The following is a 19,520-nucleotide window of genomic DNA, read 5'->3' on the forward strand; positions in this document are numbered from 1 at the left end:
TCCCTGTGTTATCTTTAATGAGTTGACATCTAGTGACAGACTCACCAGTCAGGACCCATGTACCCTGGGGTGAGAGGTCTCACTGAGTAGGTAAGTCACCTTCAGTCAGAGCTGCCAAGTCTCTTTGGTGGGTCCCCAAGGCCACAGGGTCTGTGGGACGGCGATAAGCCTTGCTCTGTGCTTGCCAAGGGAAGGAAGTGCCTACTGTCAGCCACACCAGCGTGTCTACTGTGACCCCTCCTGGGTTCCTGCTGGCCCGAGGAACTAATACCACACTGAGTGCCGGTGTCACCAGGTGGCCACTCCCCATGTCCCACACTCCAAGTGGCACTACTGCTGTCCTCATCTCGCCTCCGGAGTGACTCATGACAGCAGATACCACATGGGCTTGTCTGGCCTTGGGATAGTGTTGGTCTCTGCAAATCAAGGTGCAGCTGGGAATGGCGGTTACACACCTTTAATCCCAGCACTGTGAGTTCAAGGTCAGCCTGGTCTACATAGAGCCCCTGTCTCAAAAAAATCCCTGAGTGATACAGTGTGACTACCGTGTGAGCAAACAGACACAGGAGACAGCACAGGACTCTGGGTGAAGATGACATTCTGCGGCTAGCAGGGCCCAGCTCCTACCTGTCCTGATTGCAGCCTGGCTGTTAGACCCTGTCTCTCCGACAAGACGCATCCTGGTGGATTCTAGCTGCCCCAGGGCCTGGCTCCCTGCTACAGCTCCTGACACCCCCCCCACCCCCCACCCCCCCGCACAGGCCTTAACACAATGTTTTGAGCTCTGCTGGACCTGCAGCCCCCACCCCCCAGGATCCTTGGGAAGGAGGGGGCACATGTCTGGATCAATGCCCAGGAGTGTGTATCTGGGGGCCCGAGGTGTCTCCTGCTGAGCCCTGAGATTGTGTTCCCGGTAACCTGGTAAGGGCACGGAGTCCTCACGGTGAGGTCCAACGCAGGCACCTAGGTGCCACTTACCGGGTCACCAGACTACCCAAGCAGCTGGTGTCCCTGCTGAGAGCCCCTCCCCCATGTCTCCCGCCTGGGACGTGGACAGGACACCCCCAGGAAGGGCTGCCCAGGCTGCAGGCTGCCAGTCACTCCTGTGGTGGTCATGGCAGACTTGCTGGCTCCAGTATCATTGCTGTGAGGCCCGTCTGTCCCGGACACACACAGGGTGCCCTGTTTCCCTGGGAGCTGGAACACGGACTCTCTGTTTGCACCTGGGTTGGCCATCCCTCCCCACCCCCCAGGCGGGCTGAGGGGGTGCTCTGTACAGACCGCCCTTGTGCCCCCCTCGACCAGCCTCCTCAGCTGAACCTTTTCGTTGTCCCTTCTGGGATCCTCGGCAGTGTGGCCCAGGGGCGGGCAACATGGGCTCCAGACACCATGCTTGGCAAGGAGGGGGATGGGCAAGTATTCCCAGAGTCTCTGCTGTCCTTGTAGCTGGAGAGCCGGGGCAGTTCTGTCCACTCGGAAGGGAAGTCTTATGCCAAGTCTTATTTTTTTTTTAAATAATTTATTTTTATGTTATGTGCATTGGTGTTTCACCTGCTATGCATGTCTGTGTGAAGGTGTCAGATCCTGTGAAACTGGAGTTATAGTTGTGAGCTGCCATGTGGATGCTGGGAATTGAACCCGGGTCCCCCTGGAAGAGCATCCAGTGTTCTTAATCGCTGAGCCATCTCTCCAGCCCCCTTATGGCAAATCTTATGGCCAAGGTCCCCACCAATATAGCTCTGCTGGGCCCTCTGCAGATCACCCACGGCCACAAGCTGAGGACGGTTTCTATCCACGCTTTCCAAATACTCTTATGCTGGAGTGTGCATGGGACCCATGACTTCATGTTTCTGTGGGTGTCTGCCCAGGTAGTGTGTAAGGGCCCCTGGGGAGGGATCAGGCTGAGGACAGCAAGCCTCTCTCTCAGGGAGATGGCTGAGGTGATCTTGTGCTGTGAGGGAGACCTGGCCATTGGCCTGACTATGAGCATGTGATTAGGTGAGAACTGGCCTCTAGGTCTGGGAATCTGAGAAGCCCTGGGGTTCAGCAATCTATGGGGTTGCTTATCATAGCTGAGACTAAGAAAGGCTCCCCAAGTGACTGCCATCCCGATATGGGCAGTGGCCTCCTGTGATGTCCATGTAGGTGGCAGTGTGGTACTGGAGACAGGGTGGGCCTGTGAGGGGGGAGGATGAGGAAACATGGTGCCCTGAGCTAAAGGGGGGGCCTGGTGTCCATGTGACCCCACTGTGAGGCCATATGCAGGGCATGGGGATGATGGGGCTTCTCCCCATAACAGAGACGGGATAGCAAGGTGACAGGGACAGAGGCAGGAGGCTGGCACTTATGGAAGCACAACCTTTTTCAATTCTCTTCTTGGCAGGACCCTGGGGTCGCCTGGTCACTGTGTGGGACCCATGGCCACAGCAGAAAGCACAGGCAGAGAAGCAGTTAGTCTCTGGTCTTTATTTCAGGGTGTTGTCTGGATGGGGCTTCGGCAGCGGCCACTCCCGAGTCCTAAAGTAGTCCTTCAAATCCTGAAGGCGGAGTGGGGGGAAGTAGGGGCCAATGCGCTTGCGTACCCACCACTTGCCCTGGGCAGCGTGCTTGCCACTGGGGAGGCTGAACCGGTAGCGGTAATGTTCTCCACGGATCCACCTGCAGGGGAAAATGCGTCAGTCTGCTGTCTCCACGCTTCCCCCAGGCTCCTCACGGCCCCTCCACCCCAGAAGGCAGGCCTAGGTCCCTGCAATCCATGGGTGGAGCCCCATCAGCCTCATGAGCAAAACCTTCCCATGCCTGTGACAAATCTTGGATGTCAAACAGGTACATCTGGGTTCCAGTGACGGCATATACTGTGTTCTAGGACTTGAGGGAGACCCTAGGTGATGCCCTGTCTCTGTGATTCACCTTTTCCAACTTGTGCTACTAGGGTGTGCCCAGGACACAGCGAGCCCGGGATGGGACCAGGGGGACATGCCGTGTGTTTTCCTGTGTGGGGTCTCGAGGTATCATTGGTTCTGAGTGGGGGTGCCATCCTTCCTTCCTCTGGTATGTAAACCTGAGTGAGTAAGGGTCCTTGATGGAGGTCAGGGCTGTGGTGAGGCTGGGTAGTGCTGAGCAGAGTCACACTGGACTCCACAGGTGGGCATGGAGAGGGTAAAGCTGTGCCTTGGAGATTGCCAGAGTCCCTCTTCTCCTGAATCGGGGGTCCTGACCCTACATTTCACAAGGCTGGGGAGGGAAGGGATGCAGAGCCTCTGGGAAGGCCAATGTCATGTGATCAGTCTGTCTTCTCTGAATTGGCCGCCTTGCTTTCATTTTCTTCTCAAGAAACAGTCGAAGGTCTAGAGGGTTGCAGGGCCTGGACACTACTTACAGCCAGAGGGGGTGTGGTGTGCTGGGGGTGGGGTCCTGGGACAGGGCTCAGGTGCCCAGTGTTGGGCCTGGGAGGCTGGGAAAGAGCCAGGTCCTTGTGCTTTCCCTGGCATGTCTGTGAGGGTACTGAGGAGGACTGACACCACCCCTGGAACATTCTAGAACATGACTCTGCTGGTTAGTTTTTATCAATGTGACAGAAACTGGAGTCACCTGGGAAGAAGGAACTTCAACATTAGCCTCTATCAGAGTGACCTACAGGTGTGTCTGGGGGGCATTTTCTTGACGAATGATGGATTTGGGCACTCGGCACACTGTGCGAGGTGCCACTCTTAAGCAGGTGGTCCTGGGTTGTGGAAGAAAGCAAGCTGAGCAGCCTGTGAGCAGCGTTCCCCTGCGGTTTCTGCTTCAGTTGCCGAGGAGGCCAGGGGAGGGTGTTCGATGTTTCGGAACTGGAGTTACAGAGGGTTGTGAGGCACCGGGTGGGTGCTGAGACTCAAACCCGGGTCCTCTGCAAGAGCAGCCAGTGCTCTGAACCACTGAGCCTTCTCTCCAGCTTTTCTTTTCTTTTTCTTTTTCAAGTGATTGTTCTAGAGGGCTGGGGACGTAGATCGGTCGGTACAGTGTTTGATCCCTAGAAACCACATTAGAAAACCAAAACCAAGTGTAGTGGTGCGCACTTGGAATCGCAGTGTCGGGGAGGTGGGAAACAGGATCCCCAGGGCTCTCTGGTCAGCCAGCCTCTCTGGATTGGTGAGATCTGGATCTCAGGGTCCTTTGGCCCTCAGTGGCAAGGTGGTGACTCTGGCTCTGGCTCTGATTGCTCAGTCCCTTCACTGCCTACAGTTTCTGGATGTCTACTGTGCCTCCAAGATTGACCATCTGGGGTTCCCTTTGTTTACGGACCTTTCAGGGCTGTGTCTTTTGACAACTTTGGGAATTCTTCATTAATGTCTCCCAGCCCCAGGCAGGACTCTTCGCCTGGGGGGCAGACACCCGTCCTGGATCTCCTTGCCATCCTAGGCCCCACACTCTACTCAGGTGCTCAGCTGGTCACCCACATGGGTCACTGCCGATGACTCCTTCCCGTCCCAATTCTTCCTCCCCTCCTCCAGTGCTCCACTCCAGGGCCTCTGCTCTCCGTCGTCCTGAGTCTCGCTTGGTTCTCCCTCTGTCTTCTACTTCTTTGCTGACTCTTCTTGTGGGCGTTGCGTTTCTAACCTCCTCACGACTGCTGTGGGGAGACTCAGCTGTCGTCATCCACGGAATATGCTCTGTCTCATCAGTTCAGTGTCTCCCTGGTTCTTGGGGTGATTTGAACAGTTTGGGGGTCGGGATCCCAAATCACATTCAACCCTTCTGTTGCGCCACTTCCTCTGACTCCATGCTGGAGGTCCACACTTTCTACCTTGCCCACTGGCACTGCCAGGCAGAGGTGGCGATCGAAGGCCCCCACTGATGACACGAAACCAGGCTGGCACTGCTGGCTGTGGTGAGTTTCTGGGTTACCCAGGGCCTTCCAGCAGCTCAGAGAGTAGCCTCTCCTTTTTCAGAGTGGAGTCCATGTGCTCCTGGCTCTTCCTGAGAGGTGGGGCCATTTGCTCCGCGGCTCTGGCTGGATTAGAACGGGCTTGCCGTAGCTTCTGTCTCGCCAGCGGCTCCTTTCCGGGCATCAGCTGCTGTTTCAAGTCCACAGACAGGAAGCAAGGCGAGCTGGTGCTATTTGAAGGTTGATGCTGGGGTCCTGGGGTCCCTCACTAGCCGCCCCCCTGACTGTTCAAAGCTCCTGTGTTTATTTCATGGGCAGCACCCAGGCTCGGTGCAGGGTAGGGAGGTGTCTCATCCATCCTCCCACCACGGAGACTCCAGTGTCACCACCCATTTCAGAAAATCACAGCTGGCAGTGGGGTCAGGCTGAGGTCATGTTCAGCTCTGCAACCAAGCAGAGTGTGATGATGGCCGGCCCCTCTGCTGGGCCGTGCTCTGTGGCACTAACTGTATTTCAACTTGCACATGTACCAATAGTGAATATCAATTCACTACTGAGCCACACAAGAGGCAGCGGGATTTGCATCTCCACATCCACAGATCTGTCTGCAGGCTTTGTTTCCACAAGGTACACCTGACCACATCCTCAGAGCCTCCAGCTGAATCGGGAGACCTCATCCTAAGCCTAGGCCTTCCACCCATCCCTGGCAGGTGGGGCACCATCCCAAGACAGCATAGCCAGGAGGTTGGTCAGTGAAAGGCTTTCCAGAGTCTGGAAGGACACAGCTCTACGCCAGAGATTTGGCCACTGGCAAACCTGGCGATGTGTATCCACTTCGGTGTGTGCCTAGTTCAGATCTCCTGGTGGCTGCAGGGTGCGAGGCAGAGGGGAGGGGAGGGGAGGGAGGCTGGCGGTCCCTGGGGAGGCATGTCCCCACACCCCCAGTGCCACAGTAGGCAGTGTGGGGAGGCACTTGGCTGGCTCCCTTGCCTGGACTGTCACACTTGCAGCTGCTCACTGCCCCTCAGCGCCCCTCCTGACAGCCCCGACAGCTGTGGGCAACTCCAGGTGCAGCTGTCCTGACGCTTCTCCAGGGAGAGACAGGGACGTGTTTTCTGTCAGCATCAATGGTGGGCAGGGCCCAGGGGAGGGATGGGGCCAGCTCAGGACTGCTCAGTCCCCTGGTCTCTGGCTGCTACTGAATTCCACATCATGTATCGGGGTGCCCAACTCAGGCACTAGGGGACAGTGCTCACTGAACACAGGCTGAAAGGAATAAGGAGACTCTTACCTGGGGGGTGCCCTGCCCTCAAAGGGGTTGAGGGCAAGGAGGGACAGGGCCTCGGCGTCACCAGCTAGGAGCTTACCCGCCAGGTGGATGATCCACTCATTCTGTTCATAGGTCTGGAAGGACAGTGTTTATGAGGTCGGAGAATGGGGACAGCCACCCCCCAGCAAGCTGGCATCTGTCCTGGTGTAGCCCCTGCCTGGTCACTCTGAACATCCCCTACTTCCCTGTGTTCCACAGCCTGGCTGGAGTATGGATGGCATGGTCAGGTGTGCCAGGACTGGGTTTCCTCTGAGGGTCCACTCCGTCAACCTTCCAGGAACTACCCGCTTCACGTTCTTTCTGGGTTCTCACCCGGGGATCACTCACTCCTGGACCAGCCCTCAGCTGTGTTTTCTACCTGGCTATTTGCCCTGGCCTCAGGTGTGACTGGCCTGGGCCTGGGGGTGAGGGGAGGAGTGGAACTATCCACAGGAACTTTTCCCAGGCAGGTCTCGGTCAAAGCGGGGCCTGCTCAGTGCCTCGGGCGGGATGCAGCTCTAAGGAGAGGTCCCCCTCCTCGATGACCCTCTTGGTGGGGGTCTGAGCACCCTTTGCAAAGAGCACGCATGCAGGGCTTGTCTGTGGGTAAAGGGGAGTTTGCTCCGGGTCAGAGCATCGCGGTGGGGCATCGTTACCTGAAAAGCTGCGAACCACATTAGCCAGTCCAGGCGGTAGTGGTATGGAGAGAGAAGGCATGGCCGCCTCCAGGGGTCACCTGGCTTGCACTTGAACTCATAATCTTCCCATACTGCATCGGGCGCACTGGCGTTAGGACTGGCTGTGCCCTGTAGGATCACCTCAGTCCGTTCCTTGGTGATACTGGGGGAGACGGAGGCGGCCATTGAATCCGCAGTATCTGCCTTCCCCCAGCTGAGAGGGCGATGCCATGAGCCCGTGCCTCCCGAAAGTGAGCCAGGATGGACAGGAGGGCAGAGCCCAGTGCCCCAGCCAGGATGCCTGGCCCGTACCTTCCAAATGCCCCGTAGGTGTTGACGATCCGGAGTGGATTGAAGGAGGTGTTCATGACCTGTCTGGAGCTTAGGAGGTTGATGACCACGGGGACGCTGAGCCAGGCCACCAGGACGCCCAGGGAGATGTGGACCACTCGCCGCACCGTGCAGCCTAGCCCAAGGGGAGGGTGGGGGACAGGATGGTCCTCATCAGCCAGGCTCCCACTCCCACGGCAAAGCCGTGCTGTCCCTTCGGGAAACCTCGGCTGCTCTTCTCCCACTGCAGGCTGAAGGCCTACAGGCAACCCCAGCTGATGGAAGCCATGGGCTGGGAAAGGCACCCCGAGCCACAGCCCCTTACGCTTGAGCCAAGGGCACCTCCTGAAGCCAATAAGGAGAACGAAGTGTGACGGTCCATGCAGGGGACCCTGGAAGTGGCTAAAGGACCAACTGTCCTAGGTCCTGGCCTGGTAAAGGACCCTAGGCAGCAGATGTTCCCTCCCCGGGCCTACGGTACCCACCCTTATTTTGAGTGTTGTGGAGCTGGTGGGTCCCCAACCTTCTTACATATTCATGAGACATTAGGCATGGGCGTCATGGGGCTAGCTGGGGGCCTGGTTCCCCTACCATATCTTGGTTTGGGCTGGACCCCTCCTGTTTCTTCCTTTTGCATCTCCAGGACTTGGTGCTTTAGGCCTCGAGGTCCTGAGGGAAACAGGAATCCCAAAGCTGCATCGTCGAAACAGGCGAGGCTGGGCACGATGGTGAGCCAGTTCAGGAAGCTCAGGTTCCCACTGATGATGAGGATCACCTGCGGGGGCAGACTTGCACTGTGAGTGCCTGGGAGCCAGAGCTGCGGCCCTCTCTCTGTCTGTGCTGGGTGCCCACACTCCAGTGGCCCAGCCCAGGCTCCAGAGGGGCTTCGGAGCCCTCTTGTCACCCTCTCAGCTTGGGGGTATGATCCTAGGTCCTCTCTCTAAATTTGCAGGTCCCACTGAGACTCCAGGTGCAGAGCTTTCTACACGTGGGTACGGAACCCACACAGGAGTTGGCAAGCCCAGGAACGGCTGGGGATGGTGGTGGGGGTGGTGGTGGGGTTTGACCTATCTGTGTGGGGGCCTGAGAACCCTGGGTTTCCTGGGATGTACCATGGCGGCTACTCTGGCTAAAGGCAGGACTAGTGGAAGGCGCCTGAGGTACAGACTTTGCCTGGAGGTGGAGGCGTGAGAACCCAGGGGGAACCGGAGTTCACAGAAGGCAAAATGGGAACAGGAGACAGCATAGTGGCCCAGGGCTGACGATAGCGACCACCATGGATGCCCTTGAGAGCTGGAGGACAGTGGCAGCCGGCCAGGAGTCGTGGATGAGAGGAACAGAGACGTATAGAGTGGGGTGCCTGGCTTCAGCCCAGACCTTTAAACGGACTGAATGGGCACACTGAGCAAATGGCAAAACATGCCTGTGCTGTGCACAGCTCAGTGGCTTCCGGCAAGGCTTACACCCATGTAGTTACATTAGCCGGACACCCCGACCCCCGACAGCCAGCACCCCTCATACTCTGGATGATGTTGGGCTCTTAACTTCACAGAATGGGAGCTACAGGGTGGCTTCTAGGACATTATGGAGGGTCACCCTATAGGGACGACATCTACCTCAGAGTCCGTCCCTGTGCGCCTGTGAGTGGGCATGGCTTGTGCTGAGCCCTGAGGGAGGTGGATGGTGACCCTCCGACTACTTCCCGGACGGCCGCAGGGTCTCACTCTCCCACAAGTGGGGCTGAAGGCGGCCGCTCAATGTTATTAACATACGGTGCTGCCACCTGGCTTGCAGCCTCAGGTTCAGTGCCTGCATGGATCAAGACACTGAGCGCTGCTCAGGGGTGTCCAACCCTCTTCTCTCCCTGAACACTTGGGCGTCTCATTGCTGCGCATGAGCACTTCCTAGCATCCCTTGCTGGCTACGTACCCCAACGCATACCCTGCCCACCTTTTTACTGGGTGGTTGGAAGGTTTATATTTTCGCAGGGCACGGCCAGTGCTTTCTGCTCCATCTGAGAAGCCCCTGCCCAGTCCACAGTGAGACTGCTCCGAGCGTAGGGCCAGTTACTTCTTTCCCTCTCCTTCAGATGCTCGCTGTGGATGGACACGGCACAGGAGCCGGACAGGCAGGTTCTAGTTAGGTCTAGTACGACCCGGGGGCAAAGAGATGGAGTAGAGTGAGGGGTTCCCCGAGAGGAAGGAGGCAGAGGAGGCAGCTCTGACGTCCCAGAGCTGGAGGGGATGTGAGAGGCTGGTTGAACCAAGCCTGGGGAGGCCAGGGAAGAGAGAGACTTGGGAGAGCTCCTGAGCACCATCTCAGTAGGATCAGGAGCGGTCTCTGGGCTGTGGATCGTCACTGGGATAATGACAGTCACAAAGCGGGACAGCTCAGAGGCTGAGCTCCCCCATACTGGCGAATGCAGGTGTGGGTTCCCTAGGGTGCTGTGGTGGGCATTTAGGTGCCTGTGCAAAACCTCTGTCTGTTTCTGGAAGCTGTACCAGCTCTGGCTCTGTTACCCTCTGGGGCTGGCCTGGTCTGCAGAGTAAAGCCTCAATGGACAGCCGGACATTGCTTCCACATAGGTCTGTCCCTTCTTGAGGGCCAGGGAGGAACTCAAGTGGTTCTAAGATGTCTCTTCTCTGGCTCTAGATTGACTAGATCATGAACTGCATCTCTTTCAGGCCAGAGGCCAGGGTCGGTGTGGCAGGTAAAGGGCAAACAGCCCAGCTCTTATCAACACATGTCTCAATGGCACCGAGAGGGCTCTTGAGGACTGCCCTCACCCTTTCCCACTTACACCTGTACGGAGGCACCTGCGGTCTCAATGTGCATGGACCCTCATGGACCCTCTGCTCCGCAGGGGCTGAGGCAATTGAGACCTGCACACAATGTTTATACTGTGACATGATCTACCCTTGATGGCAGGAATGACCCCATAGGTTATCAGGACTCACCCTGAACTGGTTTCCACTCATACACTGACCTACACAACACAGCTCTGTGTCCCCCAGCCCCATTGCCTCCCGTAAACATCCGCACATGAGGAAAAGGCTGGGAAGGAGACCCCAAGAGGCAAGCCATACCATCCTCTCAGTCTCTATGCGGCCCGCTCCATCAGGACACCATTCTATACAATCTAGCATCCAGATGTTCCCTCCCTTCAGAAAAAAAAAAAAAAAAAAGGTATTGTTTCCAAGCACCTCACACACAGAAGGGCCATCAGGGGCAAATGTCCCACCCGCCAGAGCTGCAGAGCTTCTAGGTCCTGGTGTCCTCCACAGCACCCCAGGAGCCCAGCCCAGGATTCCCAGCCTCCACGGGCTAACCTGCACCCGGCGCCTTTCTGCGCTTCTGTGATCTGTGTATTTATTGTTGCCCCCAACAAGGGGAACTTGAGGGACTGACTCCGTTTCATATGGACAGGATGCCACATGCAGCTGCCTCCTGAGGCTCTGCCGTCTCCTGCTCAGCCTCAGCCCTGTTCTTGAGTTGGGCGCCTGCTGTGCCCACTCACACACATTCACTGTGTTCCATCTAAAATGTCAGCCAGTCCACATGCAACTGAGTCCCAGCGTAGAGAACACGAACAAATCAGTCTCTCAAGTTCCTCTGGTTGGTGCCAACAATAAATACACAGTACAAAGCAGCTCAGGAAATCACAACCAGGACAGACCTGAAGAAACCACACAGGTCCTGATCCAGTTTCCAAAACCAGGGACAAGAGTGACAGTCAACTGCGCATCACATACAGGAGCAGGGACACAGCTGTGGCCAGCTGGAGTGACGTGTGATAGAGCGAGGGAAGGTGCCAGAAGCAGCTGTCAGGCAGTGAGGGGTGGTGGTGCGCGTTCCAAAACTCAGGAAGTGGAGGCAGGAGGGCTACGAGTTCAAGGCTAGCCTCCGCTACATGATGAAGCCTATCTTCAGGGGGCATCTCTAGGAAGAGCTAGAAACCTAGTGCAATGAAAACTCCCAGGAATCTATGAGGGTGACCCTAGCTAAGACTCCTAGCAGTGGGGGGCTACGGAGCCTGAGCCGGCCCTCTCCTGGAAGTCCAGGCAAGACTTCCAGTGGAGGGAGTGGGACACCAACCCAGCCACAGAACATTTGTTCTACAATTTATCCTGCCTTCAAGATGTTCTGGGAAAGAGGGCATAGAAATCGTGGGGGTGGCCAAGCAATGACTGGTCCAGCCTGAGAGAGAGCTCACCCCCGGAGGGCTAGGAAACAGAGGCAGGATGGTCCAGAGACCTAGGGTAGAACCAAATATGACTGGCAGAAAAATAGTTCAATGAGATGATGCCAAATGATATATTCCAAATGATATTCTGCTCTACTCAGAGCTTGACACCTAGCCAAATTGTCATCAGAGAGGCTTCACCCAGCAGCTGATGGAAACAGACGCAGACCCACAGGCAAACATTGGGCGGAGCTTGGGGAATCCTGCGGAAGACAGGATTGTAGGAGCCAGAGGAGGTAAGAACACAAGAAAACCCACAGCATCAAACTTGGGCTCATAGGGGTTGCAAGAGACGGAACCAACAACCAGGGAGCCTGCACTGACCCAGGCCCTCTGCATATGTGACAGTTGTGTAGCTTGGTCTTCTTGGGGGACTCCTAACAGTGGGAGCAGGGGCGGTCTCTGACTCTGTTACCAGCTTTTGGGACCCTTTCCACCTCATCCAGACCTAAAAGGAGAGGGGGTGCCTAGTCTCACTGCAACTTGATATACCATGGCTGGTTGATATCCATGGGAGGCCTGCTCTTTTCTGAAGAGAAACAGGAGGAGTGAATTTGGGTAGGGATGGGGGGGATGGAGGGAGGACTGTAGTCAGGATATAAAAGCAAGCAAACAAAAAAAGATGAGAGCTGGGTGTGTGTGTGTGTGTGGGGGGGGTATGACCTCAATCCCAGCACTGGAGAGGAAGAGGCAGGCAGAACTCTTGAGTTTGAGGTCCTGTCTTTAAAAAAAAAAAAAAGATGCCCATCAAGAGAACTCTAATAAACCTAAACAAAATAAAATACTCTTCAGACAGAACCTGATTTCTATGTAAGCTTGGAGCTATCCTGTACAGAGTGCTAAAAAGGTGAATTGTGCATTAAAATTGAGTTCTTTGGGGTTTGGAGAGATGGCTCAGTGGTAAAGAGCACCTGTTGCTCTTGTAAAGGACCCAACTTTTCCCCAGAACCCACACCATGTGGCTTAAAATCCACTGTAACTCTAGTTCCAGGAGATCCAACACCCTGTTCTGGACTCTGGCATATGCACATCACCCCCTTATATACATATTAGAAAGTCTTTAAAATTATTTACAATAATAAAATAATGCATATAAAAATTAGCCTATAATACAGAACTTTTTGTTTCTGAGACAGGGTCTCTAGGCCCAGGTTGTCCTCAAACTCCTGTGCCAGCCTCCAGTGCCAGGGTTAAAGGGGTGTGCCACATGCCTGGTTTAGAACTGACTTTTGCTCTACTAGAACAGTTATGACATGTGGGAGCCCGACTGGGCTGAGGTGCATCTAGCTGGCTGATGAAGTATTGTTTCTGGGGTGTCTGTGCAGGTCCAGATGAAAGATTTGAAAGCATTAGAAACACTAGCCAGAGTTATGACTGCCCTGCCCAATGCACTGGGCATCACCCACCCACCAAGAGTCTGGAAAAAACCAAAGTGTCCAGGAAGGGCGGGTCTCCTCTCCCTGTGATGGACGTCCACCTCCTCCTGCTCTGGCCTGTGGGAGTCCCTTGTCTGTGGATGAAGCCAGGGTGAAGACTACTGGCTCCCATGGGTCTTGGTCCTTGAGTCTGGACGGGGACCAGACTACCAACCAGCCTTCTTGGGTTCCCAACTTGCAGGTGGCAGATCCTAAGACTTCCCATGGTGCAACAGGCTGGGCTGCCACTCCCCTCTAATCTGTGTGCCCTGTTGGTTTCTCCTCTAGGGACCAAATTAGATGGTGGGAATGTGTGAACTGTACTTACACTCCTGTGCCAAGAACCTCTCTTAGCTTTCAGGGGCAGGGGCAGGCCTTTGTTCCTTCTTTCCTCAATCATGATTATTTCCATGGAAAGCAAGGCATAGAGAGTACTGTTGTGAGTCCCGAGATACTGCTCAATGCTGCTGGAGGAAGGGCCCCAGGCGGCACCCAGCTACTGCAGAGATCTCAGGGCATCCCTTTGGGCTGTAGTTTTGGAACCTGTTGCCTTGAAAGCTCTAGTTAAGCACCTTCTTGGAGGAACAGCTGGCTCACATGACAGATGGCGACTTTGAATCCTCACTAGTCACCTCCTCAGACAATTCAAATCATTTCTAGCTCCCGAGCAGGGAGGTTGCAACTCAAAGCCTTGAGGTGAGGGTATGGCTGGCCACTCTGCAGAGATGACATGTCCACCTGTTGTCTGCCCCTGCTCCAGTGAGGCTGGGGTGATGTCCTGTGGCCATGAGCCAGGGGTCAGTGTTCCTCCCATGGGCAGACTCAGCTGTAGTGATGATGACCTAGGACCCTGCACTGCATGAGACGACCCCAGCTGCCTGGCAGTCACGGTTATACCCGGGGAGCTCTGATCGACACAGACCCACCCTAGAGCTCATGGCCTTGTTGGAGGCTGCTGGCACGAACCTATTTTCAAAACTCCCTCCACTCAGTGGGAAATCCCGGAGGACCTAAGCCCCACAGAGACCACTGTGTATTTAGTTGTTTTTGAAAAGCCTACAAAAGCAACTTAGGGAAGGAAGGCTTTGTCTCATGGTTTGAGGGCACACAGTCCATCATGGAGGGAAAGCATGGCAGTGGGAATTTGAGGTGGCCGGGCACATTATACCTGCAGCCAGGAAGCTGAGAGATGCATGCTCAGCTTTCTTTTCTCCCTCTTCCTATTTCATTCAGTCTGTGGGATGGTAGGACCCATGTTCGGAGCGGCGGGTCTTCCCTCCTCAATTATCCTCTCTGAAGCACCCTCACAGACGCGCCCAATGGTGTGTCCCCTAGAGAGGATTCTAAATCTAGCCAAGGTGATGACACAGGTTAACTGTCCCCCAGGTGAAATCCTGTTTCTGACAAAGCCCTGTGGAGCGCCTGTGACACTTCGTCCAGGTGGACAGATAGATGGCTGCTGTGCTCAGGGGTCAGGCCAGCTTGGCCCACACAGTTCAGAATCCCCTCCCGGAGCAGCCAGCTTGTTCAGTAAGACTGGAATTCATCAGGCAGCACATGGTCCAAGTGCTCCAAAGGGATCTTATCTTTCTTGTTTTCCTTCCAGCGTCACTGCGGCCATCCCCTCTGAGGGAGATGAATCTCGTCACAGCCCATCTGTGTTTACCCCTGGCCAGTAGAGTCGTCAACGAGCTCTCAGTGTGCTCTGCAGATGACCGGCTTGGGGCATGGCCCTGTGCTGTGCGGCGGGCGAGGCTCGGGACGGCAAAGGAAGACGAACGTGTGTTGGTGGAATTCAGCCCCAGAGAGGCTACAGCAGATGTTCCAGGCAGATGCAACATGACCCCAAAAGGAAGAGGGGGGGATTTCTGGATGTCCCTGCTGGGTTTGCAGTTACCACAGAGGACACATGCTTGTAGGCTTCCCACAGGGGAGACAGGAGCTTCAGAGGACATGTATGTGGTCACAGGGACCTTCCCATGTGCGTGCTCCCAAACCATCTGGGTAGCCCCACGTGGCCCTAACAGAGGAATCAACCTTAAAGCTGCCTCTCCCAAGACCCTCTCTCGCCTTCTCTTTGCTGAGTCTCAAGTCCAACCCCACCTCCTCCTTGTTCCTTGGTGGCGACTGATACATGGTGGGCCTCGGATGTCCTGACCTAGCTCAGCAGCGGAGGCTGACCATACCGCCCCTTCCGGGGTCATCGCCTCAGAGCTCTTCGGCCCTTCCCACGTGGATCCTGTGGCCTTGCGGGGATCCTAGGAGCAGCTGTGTAAACCGAGTGTGGGAGGAAGTGAGTGAACTCAAACTCTGCCTGGCCCACAGGAAGGAACACCGGAACCACTGGGTCAGGACACAGTGCAGTTCCACACGAGGCTGAGGCTGCACTCAGATGCCATAGGGTGGCGGGTGCTGTGTGTTGGCCACAGCACTGCATGGTAAAGGGCTCAGAGTCACAGGGGCTCTTGGGATGGTAAAGGCCATGCCTGCTGACCCCGATCCTATACTTAACTCTGCCTGGTAGGCAGGAAGAGTCTCACTTGGATCTTGGGGATCTTGGGGACCAGTCCTGGGGAAAAGCCATAGCCCTGGATATCTCCATTTTCTTCCGGACATGGTGTGGCCAGTTCCGTGTTCTCCACCATGAGAGTCAAGTGGGAACTGCTAGCCAGGGATCCCCCACTGACAGCAAACACTGGGGATGCCTTGCTGACTGCAAGGACTACAAGGAGTTAACAGTAGCTCAAGGCTGCTGGAACTCCTGAAGGGTGTGCTATAGGCTTCTTCATTTTCCAGGGTGTCCCACAGAGGGGTTGTTGGGAGAAGCTTGCTTTACAGCCCCTTCTACACAGGAAGAGGAGACTCCTGAACCCCAGGAGACTCCAGATCCCAAGGCATCTGCCATGCCCAGATGAGGACTCATGATACCTGTCTCTGGGACCTACCTGTGCAGCTGAGGCACCGCAGACAGCTTTTCCTAGCATCATGGCAGCCCTGGGCTCTGCAAAAATTCCCCGGTGCCCAGTGGGGAACACATGTGCCTGCCTTGGCCCTCCCTGAGGTTCCGGGTATTATTCTGGAAGGCCCAGCCTAGGCACCAACTTCCTTACTAGGCCATACAGGCCCAGGAGCATCCCTACCCCCTACCCAACCTCACACATGGGCCAAAACAAAGAAATGGAGACACCCAAGGCTATGGCTCTTCCTCAATGTCTAGTCCATCCAGCTGGATGGTCCTGCTTCTCAGGCAGGGCGAGGTCTCACTTGGTCTAGGGGCCAGTAGGGCACATCTTTTTGCCATCTCAAGATTGGCACTGTCTGTGGCCTCCAGAAGACGTGTGGGAAACAGGCACTCCATGTAAATATCAGCTCGGAGAAGACAGGAGTAGTTAAGAAACAGGGAGGAGTCTCCAACACATGACTGAGAGAAGCTGGCTGGAGAGGGCACACATTGTGGTTCCAGATCCAAGATGCTTGGGAAAGACCGAGGGCCAGGGGTCAAGGAAGAGGAAGCCGCGCTCCCGTGACTCCCAGGGTAGGAAGATGCCTGTACGGCAGGGATGGTGCATAAACATTCTCCACTGTCCAAACCCAGAGAATGCTCTGTGGACCTTGGGGAGTCATGGGTCATCACTGCACCGTCGCCTTGCACCCCATCAGTGTGAAGTGGGGACGTGGGGCACAAAGGAATCGTCCATAATCTCTGCATAGCTCCTAGAGTACCCCGATTAAAATACAAAACAAAAAGGAGCCAACATTTTGGAGCACTGAGAGCCGTGGACAGGTAGGAGCCAGAGAAGACTTAGCAGCCAAAGGTCACTGTGGCAAAGGTGCCAGTGAGACTCAACCATCTGCTCACAGTCCTGATTTAAACACAGCCATGCAGAGAGAGACAGGACATGGATCCCAACTTTGCACTGAGGACAACCTGATGTCTCCTCTCCCCGTTGCGTTAATAAGTTTGAAAACGGGTGAAACTGACATGTTTATTCCCAGGAAAATGCTGACTGCCAAAGCTGCCTTGAGAAGGATGTCCCACAGCCGCAGGCTGGGCCATGGCAGAACTCTCAAAGCTTTGCTCAGATGCACACCCAGCATTGCCCAGGCTCTTGAGAACAGGCTGCCTGGGTCTCCATGGACCTTCAGAGAGAGGGGGGATAGTCTTTTGAGTGTGGGGCAATGAATCCAGACAGGGAATCCACACTAGGCCCACATTATGCTGGAAAACTACAGACAGGTCTCTCTCACTGACAACCATGCAAAATCTAAAACAAAACATTGGCAAATTAGCCCCAGCAATATATTAAAATATCTCCAGCATGACCAAGCTGAGTTTATTCTAGAATATGAAACTAGCTCAACCGGAGCAGCGGTAATGTAATTCACTTCATTAACATATTGAAGGGAAAAACCCTGCGACCTCTCCTGACTGATGGGGGGAAATGTCAGCTGCGGTCAACATCCATTCATGACTGAAAATGGAAAGGCAAAACCACAAGGTGAGCCCGGCCTGGTGGAGCAGGCCTATCACCCCAGTGGCTGGGGAGGCCGAGGAAGGAGGAGCAAGTTCAAGGGCAGCCTGGACAACTTACTGAGACCCTGATTCAAAAAGCAGAAGGAGGTGAGGCATGGAGGCCCATGTCCGTTACATCAGCTCTCAGGAAGCAGAGGCGGAAGGGCCACAAGCTCTAGGCCAGTCGGGGCTATATGGTAAGACCCTGTCTTAAACAACCCACCCCAATTCCTGGTAGACTGATGTCGACATATAGAAAGACACTTAACATTTTAGGGGTGGACTCAAGAACAGAGGGAGTGTCTGTGTGGGGCTGAGGTGGGCCTGAGCAAGGTCTGTGTTACTGCCCACAGGCAGCTTTCTGAGGGTAACCGGACACCACCACAGACAGGCTCATGGAAGCCGGGAAGGGGACCCGGGAATCCAGCCTGGATCAGATGGAGGGGGGCCCCTGCTGGGGATGAGATGGAGCCGGTGAGACCTCTCCCCACGGCCCTGATGTGAACACAGAAATAAAGCAGGCTCTTTCTTGTCTTCGGTAGACACACGGGGACCCCAAGTGGTGGCACCTTGGCACAGCCTACCTGGAAGAGGATCTGCAGCACCCCGTGAAGAATGCACATCCGGCGCCCGAGGAACAGGAAGAAAGGCACGAGGAGTTCTAGGAAGTGGTTGCTGAGGGTCTCAAAGTGATGGAACCACCAGGGTGACCTGTGCAGGTAGTAGGCCATCGGGTTGGGCACGGGCTGAGTCTGTGGGGACAGAAAGGGGCTTCTGAATTACCAACACTGGCTGGGAAGGGTGGTACTGCCCTGGCTGTGAAGAAACCATCTAGCCCTGTGCATCTGCAACCGGCCCCGCCCCCGGGGCTGGAGGACTTCTGTGGGCAGGCTATTTTTGAAGCAAAAGCAAGGGTTTTTTTTTGTTGTTGTTCTGTTTTAAACCCTCACTATCTATAGGCAAAAGTGTAAACTCGAGTTGAAGGAGACATCTTTAAACACTTGTGAACAGATGAAGTATCGAAGATTCAAGAGCCAGCCTGCTGCCCCCAGGCACCAGAGGAACTGTGGGTGGCAGCTGCCTGGGGCTCATGGCTCACTGCGTTGGCAATAGCCTGCCACCTGTGCTCACGGTCCACCTCAAGTCTCCCACCCCCTGCCAGGCTCCACGGGCCCCGGGGTCCTTTTGCCCTCTCAGAGGCTCCTGCAGATCCACGGGGGCTTGTTACACAGGAAATGGGCTTGCTCACAGGGGACTGGAGTCAGGGGATGGGGGTCACAGCAGCACTGGCCCTGAACAAACAGGAGCAGGAAGTAGAGGGAGGCGGAGAAGGGCTGAAGTGATGCTCAGAGGACAGAGCTTGGTACTTCGCCTCTTCCTAGGCACGGTCCCCTTGGGAGTGCACCTTGGCCATGGGGCACTTAGGGAGCCTACTTGTCAACTCAGCACCCCATCTTCATAGCTGTGGAGCCCCTGCCTGAAGGACACCTCTCCCCAAGCCCCCGGCTCCTACATGTGCCCCGCTCCACCCCACGCGGGCCCCCTGCTACTTGAACCATCCATGTGATCACAAGAAAAATAAACAGCTTTAGTAGGACGGGACAGAAGCCAAGCTTTTCATTTAAGGATGCTTCAGGCCACCCTCAACCTAGCTGTGTGTGTGTGTGTGGGGGGGGCATCACCTCCCCTCTTTTAACTGTTTGCCAACAGAATAAGCAACTGGTCTAAGCAAAGTGACCCCGGAGCCCTGTGCCCGGAGACAGAGGTCACTGCAAGATCTCTGCCAGATCCACCCTTCTCTTCAGCTGGAGACCCTTTTCTCTCTCCCAGATTCATCACTCCAACAGGACCAGACGACGACGACGACGAGACTCACTTGGCTTGCTGCCCCCACCCTGGGCTGCTGTAGCCCCTGTCACTGTCCCCCGAGGGGCAGATTCTGGGATTGGGTGTCAGCCTCCACATCCCTTGGACTTGGAGACACCGTTTGCAGAGTCTAAGGATGGCGCAGTGCGGACTTCGCCTAGCCCTGGACTGTCACAGCCTCCGGCCCCTGAAACTCCCAGATGTTCCAGCAAGGGTAGGAGAGCAAGAGACTAGGGGAGGGTGGACCTGGCCGCGCGCACACTGGCACACGAGTACAGGACTGGCGAAGATCCCACCTCA

The 19,520-nt window shown here is 55.6% G+C and overlaps 1 protein-coding gene across 3 annotated transcripts in view; it reads right to left on the reverse strand.

Annotated features, from left to right (window-relative positions):
- Positions 1–2,451: 2,451 nt before the first annotated feature.
- Positions 2,452–19,520, reverse strand: part of Lmf1 (lipase maturation factor 1) — an 85,987-nt gene continuing 68,918 nt past the window's right edge. For all 3 annotated transcript variants that reach the window (XM_006978805.4, XM_076578130.1, XM_076578131.1), the window contains 6 exons: positions 17,939–18,106; positions 7,775–7,958; positions 7,166–7,319; positions 6,833–7,016; positions 6,159–6,271; positions 2,452–2,658 (listed from right to left, as the gene is read on the reverse strand). In XM_006978805.4, coding sequence (XP_006978867.1) covers positions 2,466–2,658; positions 6,159–6,271; positions 6,833–7,016; positions 7,166–7,319; positions 7,775–7,958; positions 17,939–18,106 — 996 coding nt within the window. In that variant the 3' untranslated portion in view covers positions 2,452–2,465. The remainder of the gene's footprint in view (positions 2,659–6,158; positions 6,272–6,832; positions 7,017–7,165; positions 7,320–7,774; positions 7,959–17,938; positions 18,107–19,520) is intronic.

The sequence above is a fragment of the Peromyscus maniculatus genome, chromosome 8 (genome assembly GCF_049852395.1).
Source record: "Peromyscus maniculatus bairdii isolate BWxNUB_F1_BW_parent chromosome 8, HU_Pman_BW_mat_3.1, whole genome shotgun sequence".
In the NCBI taxonomy this organism is placed as follows: Eukaryota; Metazoa; Chordata; class Mammalia; order Rodentia; family Cricetidae; genus Peromyscus; species Peromyscus maniculatus.